Consider the following 23450-nt stretch of genomic DNA (forward strand, 5'->3'; position numbering starts at 1 on the left):
ATTCTAAATACTTACCCTGACACCCACAGATGAGCACAGTTCTCACCCCTTCTCTAAGAAGCTTCTTTGGGACCGATGGAGGTTATTAAGGCGACCCACAGCCGGTCAAAATGCAGAGAATAACTAGCTCGTAGTAAAGAGCCCAGAGCAAAGCCAGAGAAGTGTGATAAAGAGAAAGCAGGTATAGTCTACACCCAAAACACCACTTTTCCAAGGCAGAGGCACGAGAATCATTAAAGTTCAAGACTAGCTCTGGTCAGAGTGAGATTCTGTTAACACACACACACACACACACACACACACACACACACACACACACAGAGTAGTAATAAAACATTTCAATTTTTATTACAAAAAACAGTCAAATCATTAGTCAAATCAAAAAAAAGTAGTCAAACCATTACAAGTAGAGTTCAGCATGTAAAACAGATCTACACTGTGCAGTACTAAGTCTTTTTGTCTCCCTGACTGAACCCAGGACCTGGCACTTAAGCGCTCTACCACTGAGGTAAATCCCCAATCCCCTGTTCAGTACTCTGATTCCTGGAAAGAAGTTGTACCATAGGGACTGATCCCGTAGCAAGTTCTGAATGTTCCAAGTCCAGAACCAAATTATATTGAGCCATCTTGTTCTCGCTTCTTTATGACCATTAGGTAAAATCTCTGGAATGTCATTCACTAGGACTCCTCACTTCCATCAGCCAAAAGTGGTAAGAAACTCATCAAATACCATCTGAAGAGCGTTAACAACATCCTCCCCCTTACCTGAATACCCACCAACGTATTTGAAAAGTGATTTGTTGTCGTTTCTATTAAAATTAGAACACATAACAGAATTTAGGGTAGCCTGAATCTGTGCTCCTGGGCACTGGGTATCATATTAGGCTCCAGAACAAACGGTACTTACTCTCTTTGAGGTGAATTGTGGTTTTCGATCGACAAATTTTATTAACGATTTAAAACGTCAAGGTGAAGACTTTCATTGGAAAAGTTTACTAAGTATTACTTTTTCCAAGTTCAAAAATTTAAGGTCACGTCGTTTCACTCAGGCCCCAATGCAGACAACTTCTTATCTTCCATCAACTCGTCTAACTCATACACCGATTCTTTAGGCTATGAAACACAACCTTTTATTGCACTAATTCCCAAACTACTTAACGGATTAGCTTAACAAAATCTCTTTCCTTAGTCTTCCACGCCACAGTTTTATGTGTGCTGTTTGTAGTTTACTCTCCTTTTTGATAACCGCCTGCCTAGGGTCTAATAGGTTTGCTCCCCAAGACCTTTTAACTGTCACTGAAACACAAGGTCAAAGCTAAGCAGGGAAGCGGGGCTCCAGCTGCTCTAGAAGGATCTGCGCCCATCTGCCAGGCGCCCCTCGAAGCAGTCCTGGAGTGCTGGGACTGGGCTCCGCGGTGGTGAGTGCCCCCGTTCCTGTAGAAACCTTGCAGCGATCATGCTCAAACCGAGGCTAGACCGGGCCGCTGGGACAACACGGTCCACCACCCGCTAAATCCGAAGCTAGAAAACCGGCTGTGTTGCAACGTCCTGAACTCTAGCACAGCGGAGAAGGCGGAGCCTGGCCTTACGCATGCGTGCTGGGCATCAGTCTCCGCCGTGCCTGTGTGAGCATGCGCGGGGGCTGGAAGGCGCGGGTTGCTAGTTTGCAGCTTTGCTTGGCGATTATTGTGCTTTAAAAATCTGCGGGGCCATGCAGCGTCTTTCCGGTTGGGATCCTGTGAGACTAGGCTGGCTTTTCAGTAAGTGCTAGGACTGCGTTGTGGAGGCAGCCGACGCCACGTGGGTTAGAAGGTGCCTGTGAGGGGCGTACCCTCTGCCATGAAGAAGATTTTTGGCTTCAGGAATAAGGGCCCATCGCCCTTAGGCCCCTCTGCACGCCCGCGGAGCAACTGCGTGGGCTTTGGACGTGAGAATGCTAGTGGCTCCCACGTGCCCAGGTACCACATTCACGACAAGGATATGGGCAAGATCCACAAGGCTGCAAGCGTGGGTGACGTAGCCAAAGTGCAGCATATCCTTATCCTTGGGAAAAGTGGTGTGAACGATAGAGACAAGAAGGACAGGTAAAAGAAAAACGTCCCTCGAGCTAGGGGGGCGGGACGAGGCTGGTGGGGGAAGCATGCACCTTGTCTGGCTTTGGGACTGGAAGATGAAGCCCAAGTCTGACTTTCACTAAGGAAGCTTGGCTCTTCCCAGCTTGCTCTGAATGCCTAAGTCTTGGTGGGGTCTAAGCCCCGCCCTGTATGAATAGCAAGGACGGCCACAAAATCACTCCAGCTGGTTTCTAATCCACTTATAGTTCCCTTTCCTGGCTATGTAAAACGAGCTAACTAACAATTTAATTTTCTGCATACATATAAAAATATTTTATGTCGTAGAAATACATCATTGGAGAAATGTTTCAGTTCAAGGTTAAACATTCTTCCACTAACATGCAGTATCCATCTTATATCACCGCACACCTGTGTGAATGTGTTTTATTACTGCAATTTGAAGTGGGAAAATTGTTCTGTGTTCTCGAGTCGAAGATTGATGATTCCCAGAATGTGAACTCCGGGTTTCCTGATCAGTTTTATGTAAACCAAATACGACTGTCAGCGTTTTAACAATTTTGAGTTTCTTATGCTTGCTTTTGATTTTGTTATGACACTAGAAAAAAAAACTTTCTGAAAAAAATCAAAACCATTAGTTTTCACAAATCACTCATTTACTAACAGCCAAAGAGACACAGCAGGGAATAGAGCGGAATAAAAAACCTGGAAGTACCCAATCAAGTAGATGTAAGAATTCAGAAGTTGATTCTGGTACCCCAATTAGTAGGGAACATAACACTTAGGAATGAAGTGGTGGTTTGCATGTTTGGAGGAAACTAGCTACATTTCTTTCTTTCTTTCTTTCTTTTCTTTCTTTCCTTTTCTTTTTTTCGGAGCTGGGGACCGAACCCAGGGCCTTGCGCTTTCTAGGCAAACACTCTACCACTGAGCCAAATCCCCAACCCCACTAGCTACATTTCTATGTCACTAAGTCCCTCACAGAATATAATTTAAACATTAAAAGAAAGCGCAATGAGAAAGTAACAAAACAAAAAGACTGACAGACAGCAGAACTACTGTGTGTGTGTACACCTGTGTGTACACCTGAGCATGTGTGTGGGCACCTGTGTATGTGTGTACATGTGTACACCTGTGTGTATATGTGGACACCTCTGTGTGCACACCTGTGTATGTGTCTGCATGTGTTTTGCGTGTTTGTGTGTGTGTGTGTGTGTGTGTGTGTGTGTGCACGTGCACATTGGTGATTGAAAGCAGGTTTGTGGTGTATCCTCAGGATATATCCTAACACTGAGCTTTTGAAAATGAAGCATTCTCAAGACCTGATTAAACAAAATTTGAGGATAAACCTACTGTATACTTGCAGAGTAAAATATAGGGGCTGGAGAGATGGCTCAGCGGTTAAGAGCACCCGACTGCTCTTCCAGAGGTCATGAGTTCAATTCCCAGCAACCACATGGTGGCTCACAACCATCTGTAAAGAGATCCGATGCCCTCTTCTGGTGTATCTGAAGTCAGCTACAGTGTACTTAAATATAATAAATAAATAAATAAAAAAAAAAAATATATATATATATATCATGAAAAACATCTCCATTTTACAGAAAATCCTTTTAAGTCAATGAAGAAAAAACTTAAACTCCAAACTAATTTTTCATTTTGTTATTTGTATATTGTTGCTGGGGTTCAAACACACAGCCTCGTAGATGCTAGGTAAGTTCTCTTGGACTGAGCTGGATTCCTGGTCCCTGAACTCTTAATTTTATAAAAGCTTTTTTTTTTTTTTTTTTTGGTAGATTCACAAGTAATCTATGGACACCAGAAAGAATATTTTGTGTCCGTGGTAAGGGCAGGAAAGTAAGAGAGACGTGAAATATCGGTGTTCGGAACACAGTGTGTGAGGATGAGAACGGTTCCTGCTGAAGCCCGGGCTGCTTAGGGCTTTCCAGTCACATGCTGGGAGTAAGGGGTCTACCACGATTTGTTTGTCTCCTCAATAGGTTTAGGAACTAATGAGGCAACTCTCTTTCTTGGCACTGCTTAAAACAGCAGTGTGTGTAGCAGCCAGAGAACGTATTCTGTAAATAGATTGCACTGCATCCGTAAGATGGATATTTGACCCCTGAACGTGGCGATGTGGATTAACATGGAAAGAAGCCGTGCCAAGTAAGGAGAAGGCAGTTTGATTATACATACACACAGAGTATGGTCCGTCTTAGCCATAGTATAATAAAGTGTGGTAAAATAAAGAGTAAAGAAAAGTTGCTGAGCTTTTTTAGATTATAATGTAATTATGTCATCTCCTTCTTCCCTTCCTCTCTCCAGATGCTCCCATATACCCCCTTGCTCCATTTCAAATTCATGACCTTGTCTAAAATGAATTGTTATTACACGTATCTTTGTAAATAATATATATATTATTTATATATATATATATTTCTAAGTATTAGCCTTTTCACTCTGTATAACGGTATTCATATGTATGTTTTCAGGGCTGACCATTTAGTATTGGATGATCAATAGATTAGATAATCAATAGATTGGATAATCTTTGTGTAGGGCTGAGGCCCCCTCTCACCCCCCCATGCCCTCCCACCATACACTTTTACACGTTCATAGCTGTTGGCCTTGTTCAGTTCCCATTTGGGAGTCATGTTGGTGACACTGTGGGTGTGGCTTCTGACATCTCTAGCAAGGGCCCTGTTCTTTGGCTCTTAAATTCTTTTTACTCCTCCTTTGCATAGATCCTGGGCATTAGGTACAGGAGTTTTTTGTAGCTGTGACCACAGGGACTGGGCTCCACACTCTGCATTTTGATTGGTTGTGGTTTTATATAATTAATGGTTTTCCTCTGTCGCATAGAGAAGTCTCCTTGATGAGGGTAAGGACTACACTTAGCTATGGGTGTAAGAACAAATACCTAGAATGTAGTTAGGGATTGTGTTGGTTTGATAAAATGGTGGTTGTAGGGTCTCATCCAAGAGACTTCACTAGTCAGAGGTAGATAGCCAGGTGTCCAGTACAGAGCATGGTTTCCTCCATGTTGGGTGGACCTTAAGTTCTAGTAGTGGGCTGTTGGTCACCATCAAAGTATGCATGCCACTACTGCCCCCTAGAGTTGCAGTTCCATGCTTGTCCTCAATGTGGTTCACAGGGGTCACAGCTGGGCGAGACAGTTGGTTGCTTCCCGCCTTTGGAAGCTTGGTGCCTTCTGGGATCATAAAAGGTTGTCATCTGGGAGGAGGTATTCAGATCACTTCGAGTCTGGGGTCCCTTGGGCCCAGTGTCTTCAGAAATAGGAACTTACCTTCTACCTCTGGGGCAACCAAGGGTTACTGATTTTTTGTTGATTTGTAGTGTGTGTGTGTGTGTGTGTGTGTGTTTTAGTGAAGGTGCATACATGCCATGCTGTGCTTGTGGAAGTCAGACAACTTTCAGGAGTCGGTTCTCCTTTTAACATGGGATTTAGGAAGCGTATTCAGGTTGTCAGGCTTCTGCGGCCAATGCCTTTGTCCAGAGAAAGGCCAAGCGATGGCCAGTAAGCAGCAGACCTGTAAGCAGTCTTCTACCCAAGTCAAGCTGCATCTAAAGGCTGTGTATACTTCTTTACAAATTGGCTGCTCTGGGCTAGGAATATAGCTCAGTAATTGTTTCCTTAGCACAGGGCTCAGGGCTTTGTCTGCTGTAACACACACACACACACACACACACACACACACACACACACACCCCCAATAGGTTGTATTTTCAAGAGTGCACTGAAAAATACTAGTTTTGAAAGAAGACGTTACATACTGTTCTACACTGCATGAAATGCATTTTTAGATGATGCTTTGTAATTTACTAAGAAGTGCTCTTGTTTTTTTTTTTTTCCACAGGACTGCCCTACACCTTGCCTGTGCTTATGGTCACCCAGAAGTGGTGACTCTCTTAGTAGAGAGGAAATGTGAGATAGATGCCTGTGACAGCGAGAACAGCACAGCTCTCATTAAGGTACCAGCAGCCAGCCCTTCCAGCTGAGATGCACCTGATTTAAATACTTGGGGGCAAAAAGTCATCGGTGTGATTTAAATACAGTAATGAGTAAAACCTAAACTATATTCTCCTTGAATTCCTAAACTGGGTATCTTTTCCTTGATGCAATAACAACAGGCTGTACAGTGCCAGGAAGAAGAATGCGCAGCTATACTGCTGGACCACGGGGCTGATCCGAACGTGACGGACAGCAGCGGCAACACTGCCCTCCACTACGCGGTCTACTGTGAGAGCACGTCCATAGCAGCCAAACTGCTCGCACACGGCGCAAATATAGAAGCCAAAAACAAGGTATAATGACAGCTCTATTCCCAGCCGAAGACAGAGGCACATTGTGAAGGTCATTCTCGTCACCATGACTGGATTGAGCAAACACACTTCTGTGTATTTTTATAGGAATGTTTTCAGAAAAGATCAGATCATGGGGACTCTTGATCTAAGTAATGTTTGACTCCATTGGGTGAAATCTAAGATTGAGTATAATTGCCTCTTAAAGATACTTTCATTGTGATAAAAATAATCCACACACCAGTCAGTAGCTCACTGATTAAACCAGTGTCTGATTTCCCTTTTATTGCAGTCATTTATTTGTTTGTAGGGGTAGGAGGTGCGTGTGCCCACAGTGGGCATGCGGGGATCAGAGAACAACTTTAGGGAGTTGCTTCCCTCCCTCAACCATATGGGTGTTGGGGTTGAACTGGGGTTGACGGACTTAGCAGTAAGAACCTTTACCTGCTGACCCATCTCTCCCTGCCTCCCAACCCAATTGCATTTAAAACTTTTCCTTTTTACCCTTCTAGAAAAATAGATGTTTTAGGGACTAGAGAACTAGCTCAGTGGTTAAGACACTTGCTGATTTTCTGAAGACCCGAGTTCTGTTCCCAGCATCCACATGGTGGCTCACAACCATCCGTAAGTCCTATTCCAGGGACCCAGTCCCCCTCGTTCCTCGTCTTCCGTTGCCTTTGTGTTTAGATTGCTCTTTTTTCTCACTACGACTGTGGGGTGCATTGTTAGGTTATCTAAGAGCTCTCTGACTTTTCCGTGTAAGCGCTTAAAGCCATAAGCGTCCCTCCCAGGCCCTCCTCCGGGTCCCAGAGGTTCTGCTGAGCTCAGCTTTCTTTTCCCTTCCATTCCAGGGACTTTAAAATCTCTCCCGGATTTCTCCCATCTCCTGATACTGGTGTAGCTTCTTTGCTTTTGATTTCTAGTTTTCTTTCGCTCTCGGAATACAGGAAATGGTTTTGGTTCCTTCGTGTATGTTGTACTTGACCTGTGGTCTAGAGTGTGGTATGTTGTGGAGAAGCTTGAGCCCTCTGAGATGAGGTGTGTGTGTTCCGTATCTGCCGTAGGGGCTGCTGTGCAGAGATCACTTCAGCGCGCGTTTGGTCGGTGGTGTAGTTAAACTCTGAAGCTTCTTCCTTGAGTTCTACTGTGAATGAGCTATCTAAAGAGGAGAGTAGGGTGTGACGTCACTCACTATATCCTATCAGGATCTGACCTTCATGCCCATCCGGATTCTGTTAGTTCATCCGTGCTCAGATTACTGTTCATTCTTTTATTATGTTAATTTTGTGAGTTCTCTTGTCCTGTTGTTTTGGACGTGATAACTCTCCTTTGTTCCTCTTAAGAAGTTTGGGGGTCCATTTTCTCTTTCCACTATGGGGTCAGGTCATCAGCAAGTGCTTTTTTACCCACTCGGCAGGCTCTTGTAAGGGTATTTTACAGCGGCGACTTGCTCGTTGTGAATTGCCTTTGTGTGCGCGTGTGAGTGAGTGTGTGTGTGTGTGTGTGTGTGTGTGTGTGTGTGTGTGTGTGTGTGTGTGTGTTGTGAAGTGTTCTTATGTCTCATGCAGTTATAAATGATGCAGCACAAGATTTGGCAGTTACTGTCAGGGCTGGAAATAACACTGTTCCCTATGTACACACAGTCCCCTGCCTGGTTACTGGCTGGTTACTGGTTACTGGTGAGAGATATGTGTTTGCCTTTCCCTATGTGCAGACAGCTGGTTACTGGCTGGTTATTGGCTGGTTACTGGCTGGTTACTGGCTGGTTACTGGTGAGCGATGTGGCATGTTTGCCTTTGAAGTCAGTTGGTGTTGTGACACCGTGACTGTTATCTGACATGGTTCAGGTCTTCTCATCCTGCCCTTGATGCCTCTTGTTTCTGATTCTTTTTTTTTTTTTAGATTTTTTTTTTTTTATTGTGATTTCATTGAATAGATTCCCCCATCATTAGTGTTCTCTCAGCACCTTTGTCTAGCCCACTGGTTCTTCAGCATTATGTTTGTGTTGGTGATTTATATTTTGCCTGAGATTAAATAGCAAAATCACCTGAGTCTCAATTAAAACGTTACCAGAGTAAAAAACAAATGAAAAACAGTAGGCTATCCAGGTTCTTCGTGAGCGAGAGTAACTGCTCCTTGCAGTGGGAACAGCATCCCTTCACACTGTAACAGAAACCCTGCAGACCTTTTAGTAACAAGCAGTGGGTGTCCATCCACATCTGGGTCTTTTGATGTAGTGCCCATCTCCTTAGTGACTCACTTTAACCAGGAGCGTCTGACACTGCACCCTGGAACCCTGGCGTAAACAGAGGAGAAGCAGCAAGTCTGCGTAGCCTGGGGGAACTTCCACAGTCTTAGAAGTGTTTCAACCTGTTTCCTCGAAACTTACTCCTTCTGTTTTAATGTTTGCCACAAAAACATAATTTTCAAAAAAAGCTTGAGTAGAATTGGAGATTTCTGTTACTAGTCATGTCAGTTATTACTGGATATGATCATAGAATCTTCTGGAAATGCTACTTCTAGAGAAGTCAATGCCATTTGGAAGGCTTTAAGAAGCCTTCTCTGAAGATGCTAATTTTGCTCATTAGTTCAATAAGACATTTAAGGTTTTTAGTTCTGTGAGAGCTACTGACAAAAGTTAACATCACTGCTTTCAAGAGATGCTTGACTGGGCGGGTTGCAATCACATGATTCCAAAGCGCAGTTCAGTCGAGAAGTCAGTAATTCGGAATTATGGATTGCTTGTGATGTCTTGCAGGATGACCTAACGCCTATGTTACTGGCTGTAAAGGAAAATAAACAGCATATTGTGGAATTTCTAGTAAAGAAGAAAACAAGTATTCACGCAGCTGATCAGCTTGGAAGGTACAGTCGTTTGTTTTTCATATTTCGTGAGTGAGAGCGCTCGCTGTGAGTTTAAATCCCTAACACTCATGTAAAAGCCAGGCACGGCTGTGTGTGCTTATAACCCCAGTGTTGGGGAGTGGAGAGATTCAGTGAGAGACCTTGTCTCAAACAGAAAGTGGAGCCTGCTAGAGGAAGACACCCACCGTTGTCCTCTGGCCTCTGCGTGTGTGCACGTACACGTATACACACACACCACACATTACACACACGTAACAAGTAAAACCTGGTCTTACAGAGTGTTAACAACCACTCAGAAATGTAAGTGCAGGAGGAAGAGGAGGAGGAGGAGGAGATGACTAACTTAGTTACTGAGATATGTTGGAAAAGCATCAGAACCGACATTGGTTGGGTAGACAAGCAGTTATTCAGACAACACAACCCATAGCTGGGCTCACCTTCCCTTTTACTATGAGTGGTGTTCGTAACCGGATCTGTGACCTTATATTAGCTATGCCAATTTCACTCTGGTAACTGAATCTCGATTTTTTGGTAACACTTTAAACCTCTCTTCTATACTTTTCCTCGTACCAGACTGTACTGAGCATAAGTGGAAGTTGCAAACCATTCTGCCTTCTCCTTTAAAAAAAAAATTACTTTTGTGAAGGACGTTGATGTTGTCAACATTCTATGCACTTCTTAATTTTCTCCTGCTTTGTTTCTAATATTCTAATGTATTTTTTTAAGTAGCTCGAGCTGAGGAAAGGGGTAATCTTTAATGGACAATCTTCTCCTTTACTGAAAATAAGCCATCGGTGGATAATAACGGGAGAGACGATGGCTTTAGATCCCCATGTTGCCAAGCTTACGGCTGCCTTCCTCATATAAAAGGGAGGATAATCTATCCTTTGGATTACCCTGCGGTTGAGGCCGTAGCTCAGTGGGTAAGAGTGCCTGCTGTATAGTTAGACTCTCCAGTCCCTGTGGAAATAGCCAGGCCAGGCTGTGTGCAGAGGCAGGCAGATCCTGGGGGCTCGCTCTTCGGCGAAGCAGCCAAGAGCACGTCTGGTTTAGTGAACGAGCCTGTTCTGGTTAAAGGAGTACGCTGGAGAGTGATAAGCCAGGAGCTCTCCTTTTGGGCTAGGCAGGCTGGCCTGCAAGCTGTTTTTGCTTTTCAAAGTATTTAAAATTTGGATTAACAAGGAAGCCTTTCGGCAGGCCTCTCTAAATCAAAGTCGCTTACCCTCCTACAAGACCTAGGGCCTCATGACCAACCATGTATAAAAGAGCGATTTATCTTCCACGGCGATACATGTAGAAATCAAGCATTAAAGAGAGAATAGTTCAGTCATGGTAGACGGTTGCCTTGTTTAGTAAGATGTTTACCAATACATTTAGTTTCTAATTACTGTGTAGCTGATTAGGCTTAAATGGCCACAGAGAATTGAAGTACTGGTATCAAGGTCAGCCTCAGTACTTTGTCACTACCGCAACTTATAAGAAACTGTGAATGCACACTGATGTCCATTCTGCTTGCAACTCCAAGATAGCGTGTATTTATACTTAACCGACTGCCTTCAGTCCATCACCGACATTTCATCAACATTTGCACATTTGAATCATGTGGGATATGATCCTGATATTAGCTCTGATTTTGTCTATAATGCTATTATGAATTTAATATATTTAGTACTTTTTACTTACCAGAATTAAAAGCATAATTTTTGTCATTTTTTTTAACATAGCAACAGGCAAATATTTGAATATGATGGGAAGAGACCAAAAAATTCTGAAAATAGCAATGCAGGTAAGATTCCTCATGAAGAATCTCTCTTCGTGGGCCTTCCCTGGGTAGCCATGTAGATGAAGAATGTTTTGATCACAGAGGAGCAATATGAAACTCAAGTCACTGTGGGAATGTCATGTGTGTTCTTCTTTGTCTCTCAGTCTAAAATGGCAGATTATTTAAGAGATTAGTTAAAGGAAGTTTACTGTCTAATACAGCATTCCTGGGGATGGAAATCTTTTCATCGTGGCCCGGAAATCCATTAGAAAAGCGATTTTCAGTTATCACATTGTATGCTTCCTCTGTCCACATTATAGCAAATTGAGTTTAGCAGAAGAATGGATCTCACAAGAAGTGGATTACTTTATCAAGAGAATGTTATTTCAGTTGTTTAAATTACTAATAAAGTATTTCAACTGAAAGGTACAATTTTTTTTCAATAATTTTTATCTGTTTCTTGCCTGGATATAGAATTAGAATTGTTCTGTGTATTTTCAGCCTTCAGTTTAGGAGAGAATACCATTGTGTTCCTTTGAATGTGTTTTTTAACTTGGAGGCTTACTAAATATTTTTTTCCAATCAATAGTGTGGTGTGTGTGTGTGTGTGTGTGTGTGTGTGTGTGTGTGTGTGTTGGCAGTAGAACCTGGGGGCCTTATGTATGCTAGGCAAATGTGGGTTTAAATCCTACCCCCTAATAACTTCAATTTTTAGGGAAGTTTTAGGTTCACAGCAAAATTAACAGGAAGAAACAGAATTTCCCATATACCCTAGGATGCCCAGACATGCATAGCTTCTTACATCTGAGTACTGAGTAGTGGATACATCTGTGAAAATTGTAACCCAGCTGGGCGGTGATGGTGCATGTCTTTAATCCCCAGCAGTCAGAGGCAGAGGCAGGCAGATCTCCCAGTTCAAAGATTACTTAGTCTACCAAACAGGTTCCAGGACAGCCAGGGCTGTTACACAGAGAAACTCTGTATCTAAAAGCAAAAAAAGGGAAACAGCTAACCCTACATTGATACAGCATTATCACTTCAGCATGTCTAGCTTCCATGACACCTCACTCTGGATCTTGTACATGCTATAGATTTAGGCCAGTTTATGACTTGTGTTTACCACTGTGGTAGTGTAATCAGAATGATTTCACTGACTTGAATATTCCTTGGACTTCACCTATTTTTCTTTTCTTTTTTTTAAGATTTATTTATTTGTTATATATGAGTACACTGTTGTTGCCTTCAGACACACCAGAAGAGGGCATCAGATCCCATTACAGATGGTTGTGAGCCACCGTGTGGTTGCTGGGAATTGAAGTCAGTGCTCTTAACCTCTGAGCCATCTCTCCATCCCCTTCACCTATTTTTCTCTCTGACCCCTACTTCCTGGCAGCCACTGCTCTTTTTACTGTCTTTCGAGTTTTTTCCTGCATAGTCATGTGTTTCTCCATGTTTGAAACATTAAGTACCAAGGTAATTAAATATAGTCACTTAAGGTATTATTTCTATCCCCCATCCCACCCCTACAATCCCATCACCACACCAGGCCATCACCACTCCAGGCCATCACCACACCACCAGGCCATCACCACACCTCCAGGCCATCACCATCCCTCCAGGCCATCACCACACCTCCAGGCCATCACCATCCCTCCAGGCCATCACCACACCTCCAGGCCATCACCACACCTCCAGGCCATCACCATACCTCCAGGCCATCACCACACCCCCACGCCATCCCCACACCTCCAGGCCATCACCATCCCTCCAGGCCATCACCACACCTCCAGGCCATCACCACACCTCCAGGCCATCACCACACCTCCAGGCTATCACCATCCCTCCAGGCCATCACCACACCTCCAGGCCATCACCACACCTCCAGGCCATCACCATCCCTCCAGGCCATCACCACACCTCCAGGCCATCACCACACCTCCAGGCCATCACCATCCCTCCAGGCCATCACCACACCTCCAGGCCATTGCCACACCAGCCCATTTGGTCTGTTCTGTTTTGTAGGGCAGGTACTCCACCATTGAACAAAGCCTCAGACTTGGCCTGAGTAACCTCATGGGAAATGCCAAGACACTGATTAGTTTGTTTAATTCATACCTTGCATGAAATGAGAAAGATTTTTTTCCTTTTACTGGGGAAAGCCAACTGCTGACACAGTTTAGAAGCTTGAGCTAATAGTCTTACTCTATCCACTAAGGGAGAATAAAATCGCACAGTGCTCGTGGATGGTGCTTGTTTGTGATAGGGTTTTAATGCTCAACTACGGTGCTGACCAACACCCTGGGAGAGCCGGATCCCACCATAGCAAAGTAATCGCTCCTGTGATTGTTCCCAGTGCTATCAGTCCGGAAAAACCCTGCGAGTGGTATGGATTCTGCTATGGTGACAGCTGCTGTCAGTCTGATGGCTGTGGCCATAGTACTGGCAGTCTCCCTTTAGGTCTCATAGTGGTTTTTTTTGTTTTGTTTTGTTTTGTTTTGTTTTGTTTTGTTTTGTTTTGTTTTCCCCCACCCTACCCCAGGTCTTAAAGTTTTATAAATTCTGTTCCTTCTTGGATTTGATACATATGAAGGGGAGACAAAGCATTCGTAGTGGATTAGTTACCTATATTAGCATTCATTCTAGGAGAGCCTCTAGGTGTGGTACCAAAGAGAAAGCACTGATGATGATGATGATGATGATGATGATGATGATGATGATGATGATGATGATGATGATGATGATGATACCACCTTATTGTTTTATATTGTTCTCTTGGTTTAAAATATGCTTTCTATTTTTCTTTAATAGTGGATAATGTTTCTGAAGATGGCTCTTTAACCAGGTGGGTAGGAATGTATAATGTTAAAATGAAATGTTAATGGGTTAGAGAATATAGAGGAAAGTGACTAGGATTTGTTAAGTGTTCTGCTTTGAGCTAGATAACTATATTGTGTAGTATGGCTAACATTTCTTACCGTGGTCACAGAGCTTTGAAATGGGGTCTCATATAGTCCAGGGTGACCTCAGACTTGTTAGGTAGTCAAGGATGTCCTTCAACTTCTAATCTTCCTGCCTCCCTCTCCTTAGTGCTGGGATCTCAGGCATGAACCACTATGCCCAATTTAATACTGAGAACTGAACCCAGGCTCTGTGCATGCTAGACACACTCTGTCCTAGACGATGTTTTAAATTAATTAAATAAGTTAATTAGTTTAAGCTAAATTCTTACAAATTTCCCAGTGAGAGAGAGAGAGAGAGAGAGAGAGAGAGAGAGAGAAAGAGAAAGAGAGAGATAGAGTGTTTTTAGGTGTGTGACACGTAAGGTTGATAGTGGGAGTCACCCTTGGTTGTTCAGCAGTATCCACTGAGGGTAGGGGCTCAGAATTAACCCTGAACTTGCCAATATGGCTGGTCCTGCAAGTTTTCTAACTGTGGGGATCCTGCTTCCACCTTCTGAGGCTGGAATCGCAGAAGAGCGGCCACGTCCCTCTGGCATGCATTTATGTGGGTTCCTGGGGACCCCACTTCTGGTCGCTACACTTGTGTAGTGAGTGCCTCTGATTGCTGCATCTCCCAGTTCACCTCTCATTTCCTTAGCCATTTTGAACTTGTATTTAGTTTCCACAACTAATGTTTCTCAAATAAAATAAATTCTTCTTTCCCATTTTCTGTCAACTAAGTATTCATGATACTCTTACACAAAGTGAAAACCAATAGAATTTCAGAATTTTAAGGAGGTTTCTACTGAAAACTGTTAAAATAGTCTGAACTGCTGGGTAGACTTTTAAGTAGACAGGAATGTTGGCTCCACATCTGCTGTCACCCCGGTTCACAGAAGGTAGTGTAGAGTGTAGAGCCCCTCAGGAACCCGCAGACTGGAGGTGTCCGTGTCTCTTCTCCGCTGACGGGTGTCCTTGTGTGGGCATCAGAAGGTGTAGCAGAAGCCTGGGAAGTCACGAGCATCTGGCAGATGAGTGGCAGACGATGGAGAGGTCATTCACAGGATGGAAAGTCACTGCCTACTGTCATTTGAGCCCATCCTTGTCTCAGGAGCCGTGCCTTTGTAAGGTGAAAGTTTAAAGGTTGAAGGTTGCCACTAAACCCCACAGGAAAGGGACCTAGGAGTGGAGTCCTCTGGGGATGAAGGTATTTTAGATGGTTCGTAGGGAAGTCAAAGGTACAGTGTCTGGGTACCTAGGATTGGTTTCTGACAGAAGCCATCTAGGAAAGACCAGAGCAAGCAAGTGAGTTTCCTGGAGATGGCCCACCATTTTGCACGGCTGCAATGGGTGTGCATGAGAGACATGGCCTCCTTCTTCCCAGGATTGCGTCTCACTGCTGAGACGCCCTTCCTGTCACTATTATGTGGCCTAATGAGTCCTGGGCATTGGCCCACCTTATTGGACAAGATTCCTACAGATCAACATGAAGAACTTTCATGACTTAATGCTGTTAAGATGAATTAATGACTTAATAGCCTTCCTGACTTGATTCAAATTTTAGGAAGAAAGTTTACAGAGATGGTTTTAGTTGTTTTACCAGAATGATGTAATAAAGTTAGAATCAGGAATGGAATGTGCCCCCTTCTTATAGAGTAGCAAGTAAAGGCTGCACGATAAGGAATACAGTGAGCTTTCGTAAACTGCACTAAGAAGAAAAATGGGCTTGGGACAAATTTATGATCAAGGAAAAGCATTCTAAGGTCAGGTCCAGGGATGAGGTGCGCACCATGAGAAAGCAAGGCCATGGGAAACAGTTGCTCTGAGCTTACAGCGAGCTTTTAGAGTCAAACACCACTTTGAACTTACTATCCGTATCTTCCCGTACTCGCCTTTTGTGTAGTGTTTTATTTATGAGGTAATTTTATAAAGAACTTAAAGAAGGTAGAAAAAGGCCAAGAGAAAAGATAAAGCGTGGCTTTCAGGGCTCTGCTTCATCCACCAAATGTGTATAGACAGTTGTATGTAGGTATATGTGTATGTATGTAAGTGTGCACATGCACTTGTGAAATTGATGAAACAGGTGGCCGGGCCCCAGCCAGAGACAGAGAGACAGAGACAGAGAGACAGAGATACTGAGTTTCTTTTCTTTTCTCCCTGGCTCATGAAGAGTTAGTGAACTCCGAGCCTCTTGCCTGGTCAGCAAGGGGCCTTCAGCCAAAGAGAAAGGAGCCCAAGTAACTAAGCATTTTTTTTCTTACTCCCCTGCTGCTATCAACAGGAGTTAAATTGCCAGAAGCCATCAGCTTCCGGCCCCAGAATAGCAAGAAAGTAAAATTGCCAAAAGTCAGCAGCTTTTGGCCCCAATTGCTGATGTCATCCATAACCCTTTCCCAGCCTTCCTTGGGTACTTGGATGCCAGGTGGGCTCTGGTAGGCTTCAAGGGATTGGTAGTTTATGTATATGCAAGTAGTACATGACCTACTTAGGAAAATGATTGGACTTTTATAGTTGCTTATTAATTATAGAGTGATCTGTCTACACACCAGAAGAGGGCACCAGAGATTATGAGCCACCAACCATTCAATTGCTGGGAATTGAACTCAGGACCTCTGGAAGAGAAGCCAGTGCTCTTAACCTCTGCTCTGAGCCATCTCTCCAGCCCCAGTTTTAATGTTTTAATCTGAAGAAAATGTATTGCCAACACAATAGTTTGTACTGAAGTTTGCTTAAATTTCATTTTTAAACTCTTTAAATATTTCATGGGATTCCCGATAGTGTTTTAAGGTACCTGGAAGGTATAGGATGATAGGTCTTACTGTAGAGCCTTCCATGGCCTGCAGCACTGTAAACCAGACTGACCTTTGACCTGGAGCAGTCTTAGCCACTCTGATTGCAGACATGTGCTGGCTCATAGATAGGGTCTTAAAGGGCCTTTCCAGGCTGCATGCTGAGTGTTTGAACAGGGTAAACAGGGCAGTGCAGTTTGTCCCATGCTTTAGGTTATCAGATTCTCTTCAGAAGGCAAAAGTGATGTCAGCCATCGATGAGATATCAGCACAGCCATTAGCACAGGCAGGTTTAGAAACCTTGTTCATAGGCCCGCCAACATGTTGACTTTCGCAGTTTAACATGGAATGGAGAGTGAGCCTTGACTATTTCAGCGTCGGAGAAGTGGAGGCAGGAGGAGGCAGCTAAAGGCTTTGTGAGAAGAGGCCAAATCTGAGTCATGTCCACCAAGAGATGTTCACTACACCGGTTACTGATATGTTCCTAGGTTTCTTTTAAGCACTCCCTTACTGCTGGAGAGGTGGCTCAGCAGTTAAGCACTGGCTGCTCTTCCGGAGGTCCTGAGTTCAATTCCCAGCACCCACATGGAGGCTCACAACCATCTGTAATGAGATCTGATGCTCTCTTTTGTCATGCAGGCATACATGCAAATAGAGCACACACACATACACACGTGTGTGTGTGTGTGTGTGTGTGTGTGTGTGTGTGTGTGTGTGTATAAACAAATGTACAAATAAATAAAAGAGCTTGTCTTACAATTTCTGTTGGCTGTTGTTCTAAGGTCTTCTCACATACCTGATCCTGCCGACTCCTGGCCTACATCAGATGAGGATGACTATAACTTTGATACCAAGGTAACATGCAGTTTTGTGAAAATAATCGTTTAAATTTGTTTGGCTGAATGTTCCCTCTTAAAATTTAGTGACAATCTAGCATCGTTGTATGTGGAATATTGATCAGAGAAACATTTTGTAGAACAATGACTTGTTAAATTATATTTTATTTTGGTGAATATCAAAGACTGATTGTCCCGTGGGGAGCTAGAGGTTGAACGTGAATGAGCTAGAAAGTCCATAAAGCTGTGAGTCTGTTACACCTGAATTAAATCTCGGATGGGCCCAGCTCGTACATACAGTAAATCATGAACTCTGTGGTGACTTCAGTTTCAAGAGTGTAAACATACAGCATGCAGTTTCTGTGTGTCTTTTTCCTTGGACACCTCTTAGTGTGATATGGTTTTTAGGTGAACTTTTTCTCTATTTCTATCCTTGGTCTCCATGTAAATTACCATACCATCAGAAACTGTAAAAATATGCAAATTTAAATGTGGTTATTACAGTCTACGCCTGGTGTCGTTCCCTCAGGACTGTTACACGTCTTCATCTGTAGATCTGAAGAGTAGATATTCTGCCCCAAACATTGTCTCTTGAGTTTCTAGAAACATGACTCACCTTTAAACTCCTGTAATGTAAACTCAGGTCAAGGAAATGTCACATATAAAACCATAAAACCCACTGAATTCTTAAAAACATATTCCCCGGGGTTGGGGATTTAGCTCATTGGTAGAGCGCTTGCCTAGGAAGCGCAAGGCCCTGGGTTCGGTCCCCAGCTCCAAAAAAAGAACCAAAAAAAAAAAAAAATATTCCCCTTGTGATGTTTACATGTAAGCTTCTGTGACACTGAGGAAATGTCACTGTTAAAAAGACAAAACAAACCAGGTTAGAGAAGTGTCACGAGAAGGAGGCACCTGCTGTCTGAAACCGTGGAGTTAGATCATGAATGAGGTTAAAATATCTTTGCCTCATTGGACTACATAATAGATTTTTGAATCTATGTTACCCATAGAGTTCCAACTAGCAAATCTTCTCCAAGTAGGAAATTAATAGAGCATTGCTTTTCCCAATGTCTTCTTTATCTAGGAATGATGTTACATCTCTCAATGGTAACCAGACATGATTAAGCATTATGTACTTATAGAATTAAACTTTCATTATACTAATGTCTTCAAAATGGCATTGCAAATCATTATTTGGAATGTACTGTGATTCCCAGTTCTCGTACTTCTTTTTACGAATCTTAGGCTTAAATGTTACGCTGGCTAGTTTTATCTCAACTTGACACAAGCTAGAGTTATCTGAAAGGAGGGGATCTCAATTGAGACGATGTCTCCATAAGATCCCGCTGTAGGGCATTTTCTTAATTAGTGATTCATGTGGGATGGTCGCACTCATTGTGGGTTGGTGCCGTCCCTGGACTAGTGGTCCTGGGTCCTATAAGAAAGCAGGCTGAGCAAGCCAGGGGAGGTAAGCCAGTAAGCAGCACCCTCCATGGCCTCTGCTTCAGCTCCTGCCCCAGGTTCCTGTCCTGCTTGGGTTCCTGTCCTGACTTCCTCAGTGATAAACAGTGATGTGGAAGTGTAAGCCAAATAGACCCTTTCCTCCCGAGTCTCTTTGGTCCTGGTGTTCATCGGAGTGACTCTAACTAGCACTTTTCTCCTTTCCTCCTCATTTAAACTCATTCATACTTTCCCTCCCTCCTTCCTCCGTCTGTCCCTCCCCTACTTTGTATTGTGACTTCCCCTGCACCTTCACACTTGTGTCTTCTGTCAGTGCCTTTTCTCCATGGTTCGCATGTTTAGTTATACTTTTCTTCAGTCCCTGCATATGGCTTTGCCTCACAAGATTTATTCTTTTTCCTTCCTCTTTGTTAGAGAGAACTAAACGCGCATAATAATTCGCATGTCACTTTGGGCACCCAGGGTGAAATCACTTACACTGTTTGCAGTTTCAGCCCATGAACTACAGAAAGTAAGCCCTTACGGCTTCTCCTTTAGAAACAATCACACAAATATAGGTCACGGTGATACGTTCAAGGTATTTTAAATTATTTTAAATGCTAGTGTTTTCAGAAGTACTCTAGATTGGGAATAAAATTTTGTTCTAGGTTATTTCATTTAAATCATATACTAAAGGATATCATAAAATTTGCACGATAATCAGGTGTAAGGAGAGTAATATTTTGATGATATTCCTACCCCATAATCCTCGTGCAGTTGAAGTCTGTAGACTCGTAAATGGCATGGTTAATATTTGAATCTACCTTAAGGATTCAGAAACACACTCTTGGTGTTAGATCAGGTAGTAAGAGCGGTGGGCTGGAGAGTCAGCCATTAAAGGCTAGGCTCACAACTAAAAATATAAGATAGTAAGAGCGAAGATCATATTTGCTTTATTGTAATGTTATTTTCAAAATTATTTTTGTTTTTCTAGAACGTTCCCAAAATTAATTTAACAGAGTTGTGGACAGCTGCCCAGCAGTCTAAGAAAAACCGTGAGTCATTTAAAGACGGCCTGTTCTTGTGCTCTTCATTGATTTAAGAGTTTTTACATGTAGTCTTTCCTTTTCATAACAGAAACAAAATGCGGCTTTGAGGAACCAGACAGTAGAGCCCTGTCTGACGATAGCCATTCCGCTAGTGAAAACGAAGATGCCCCTGGGATTGAGCCTGAATCACCAGCCAGAGTCCAGATCCTCTCCCCGTCCCGTCAGTCACCCGACCCTGTGGTGCATACAATTCTCTCATCTTTAAAGCCCAGGCTTACTGTTTGATTGCTTGGGGAGCTCCTTTCTCTTTCCATGTAAATGTTGGGTCATAATTCTCTCTGCTGCATGTACGTAAGGATGCAGGCCAGAGGCATCAGATGCCCTGGACGGATCTGAGCTTCTGATGGGTACTGAGGACTGCAGTTGTGTCCTCCGAAGACAGCAAGTGCCCCTAACTGCCGAGCTGTCTTTCAGCCTCACGTCCTCCTCCGAATGCACATTTCATAGCTGTCTTCCAGGTCCTTTGTCCACCTCAGACCGAAGGCACGGACCTTTCCCTTACTGACTGTGGCCCGTGTCGCCCGTGCAAGCACCCTGTGATCTGCAGGGTGAGCGAAGTTGCTGTTTTCTTCCCATAGGAAGGAGCAGCTGAGCCTGCAATTGAAGGAGAAGAAAACGGAACGGATATCATTGAGAGCGCTTCACAGGAGCAACCACATGACAATTTAGCCCGTGCTGACGGCTGGCACAGAAGTAATAAAAGTGGTGAGTTAGCCAACACTCCATCTTACATGCTGTTACAGACACTGAAGCCTCCAGAACCAAGCCAGTATCTGCTTCCTCTAAATACGTTTTCTTTTGCTTTCTTGCTACTCTCAGTTGCCCGAAGCTACTTCAGCTGAAACTCTCCTGATATCATTTTATTGTAATTTTGTGGATGTAGATAAACACGCATGCACTTCAACTTCAGTGATGCATGTCCTCATTAATGTGCATGTGACTGTGTTCCACAGAAATGATGTCTGCATTGGGATTGGGAGAAGACGAGGATGAAGACTCACCTTGGGATTCTGAGGTACGGACAAAACGAATGGAGCTGCTCACTCTCTCGCCTGCGTGTGCCTATGAGGGGTGGTGTCCTCTCATTTCTGACCCACAGACAATACTTAGATACCAGGTGCTACTCGTTACCCAATTCTGCTCATTTGCATGCTTCACTTACAGATGTAGCCATCAGAGGAACCCCTTTGGACTAAGTTTAAGTACAAATTTAAAAAGTCGTATCAACCTGTGACCTGAAAGATTCTGTGATAGATGTGGGTGTGTACAAGTCCTGTGTCATTCAGAGGGAAAGTGTGGACTGCGATTTTTTTTTTTTTTTTTTTACCCCTGAACCCTGAAAAGATAGCAGGTGAGACTTGAAAGTGTCATTCAACCTGGATCGTAAAGTATAAATCCCCAAAGGAACTGTCAGGAGAAAGAAAAGAGTCAGTGTAACTCTGTGGAGCTGTAGCAGTTTTGGTTAAGTTTTGTTTTAACTTAATTTCTCCTGTAATAGATTTAAGTCATCTTCAGAGATGAAATGCATTTAGTGCCGGTGTAGGAGCCATCGTCCATAATGATCTATTTTAATGACACCATCATAGAAAGAGTTAGGGGTGGCTTGGAAGTGTAGCAGCCATGCATACTGGAGCCACCACAGTCAAAAGACATGGCCGTACTTGGTTCTGGCATTTAATATTTATAGAATGGGGGGGGAGGAGTTAACCGGTCTGAATGTCAGAGACTTCGCTGTGCCATAAAGACATGCGATGCACAGGAGGGGTGAGGACGTAAGCCCGTCTTATGAGGAGTGAAGCGTCCACTCATGTGGCAGCTGCACGTGTGGCAGCATGATCCCGGTGCTCCTCAAAATGAAAGGAGGAGCCGTAGCGTCAAGGAGAGGACGGACGGTGCGGGGGCACTGGGATCTTCATTTTGGAAAAGTGTCAGCCAATCACTGACTGAGGTAACCTGGAAGATACAGTGATTCTGCACATGAGGTCTTTCTCACGAGGGCTTACATGCGCTGCCCTGAGTAAATTTCTGTGACTGGGTCACCGTTACAGCTGAGGCAGTCGGACACTGAGTTACTAGTGAAGGCTCGTGTTAGTGCAGCGATAGAACAGAAGACCAAGCAACTTAGTCAGTGTCCCTGCTTCATATAGAGGGAGCAGGAGGGAGACTGGGTCTCAGATGGAGTGGAGTGGCATTGTTAGGCTTCTGTCTGGGGATGACATTCAGACTCCCAACTGAAGGATGAGAGCAGAGCCAGCCCTCGGGAGTCAAGAACATCCCAAGAAGCGGCCAGCTGTGTTTGCTCAGTGCTCTGCTTTAACTGTCCAGGGACAAAGCGTGCAGTTGTCAGGAGCACGGAGTGGAATATTCATTATCTACGTGTGCTCTGTACAAAATAATTCCTTAGCCATCTCAAACACTTAGACATTTTTACATCCTTTCTTACTGCATATTCTGGAAGTTTTTTTTTTTTTTTTGATTGGAAGGAATCACATTCTGCCTTTGATGTTTGGGAGCTTTTATTTATACCAATAGAAAAGAGATTCTTTATCATTTTATTTTATTCAACCAGTTTTTGCTGGTTGTAAAACTTTCACACAAAATTACTTAGATTTTTCCAAGCCTTGGTTTACCTAAATGTAGCAACTTCTACAATGCCCTCTGTGTAATCATTGTGACACATGCTGAAGTTTCTTACCATACAAGCCAGGTTTCCTATTCTGACTTTATAAATTTCTGTCATTGGACATAATTTAAATGTTTCATGCTATATTAAAGCAGGTGAACTTACGAGAATTTCTTAAGATACCTGTTTTTTTAGTTGTCTTCTTACATTGCACGAGGAATGAGGAGCAGTGCTAAGCGTCCTGAGCTTAGTTGCTGGCTGAAGCATAAAAACAAATTAATTTTTTATGAATGCACTCCTCTGACCTTCCGTGCCTGCCTTCATAGTTGCTAACCAGACAAAGAGCGGAGGTGGGTGTGACCGAGAGCAGTCCTCTTTACTGGCGGGGTTCTTCTCAGTGCTGCTTCTTATTTTTCTAACAGTGTTTGAACAGGAAACTGAGGCATCATCTCAGAAAACGATCAGGAGATCTTTATGTCACTCATTTTGATATCTGCTCCAACAGAGTCTCTCCGAGAGTGTGTCACTGGACGGCGTAGCTCCCCTGTCTGGGACTGAAGATCACACAGGAAAAAGGAGAGCGCGCGGACAGATAGAAGGTAAGAACGGTTTTAGTTTTTGAAAGTCACTTGACAGATGTCAATTTAGAATAGAAGTTGTCAGCTGAGGACAAATACTTGGTAATGGCATAC

General features: G+C 43.5%; 1 protein-coding gene across 1 annotated transcript in view; it reads left to right on the forward strand.

The window, feature by feature from the left end:
• Nucleotides 1–1641: 1641 nt before the first annotated feature.
• Nucleotides 1642–23450, forward strand: part of Ankrd30a (ankyrin repeat domain 30A) — a 72137-nt gene continuing 50328 nt past the window's right edge. Inside the window, exons 1-12 of the mRNA XM_032905809.1 lie at nt 1642–2084; nt 5951–6065; nt 6225–6398; nt 9154–9260; nt 10985–11046; nt 13831–13864; nt 17533–17605; nt 20021–20081; nt 20164–20315; nt 20714–20840; nt 21089–21150; nt 23264–23357. Coding sequence (XP_032761700.1) covers nt 1840–2084; nt 5951–6065; nt 6225–6398; nt 9154–9260; nt 10985–11046; nt 13831–13864; nt 17533–17605; nt 20021–20081; nt 20164–20315; nt 20714–20840; nt 21089–21150; nt 23264–23357 — 1306 coding nt within the window. The 5' untranslated portion in view covers nt 1642–1839. The remainder of the gene's footprint in view (nt 2085–5950; nt 6066–6224; nt 6399–9153; nt 9261–10984; nt 11047–13830; nt 13865–17532; nt 17606–20020; nt 20082–20163; nt 20316–20713; nt 20841–21088; nt 21151–23263; nt 23358–23450) is intronic.

This window comes from Rattus rattus, chromosome 6 (assembly GCF_011064425.1).
Source record: "Rattus rattus isolate New Zealand chromosome 6, Rrattus_CSIRO_v1, whole genome shotgun sequence".
NCBI lineage: Eukaryota > Metazoa > Chordata > Mammalia > Rodentia > Muridae > Rattus > Rattus rattus.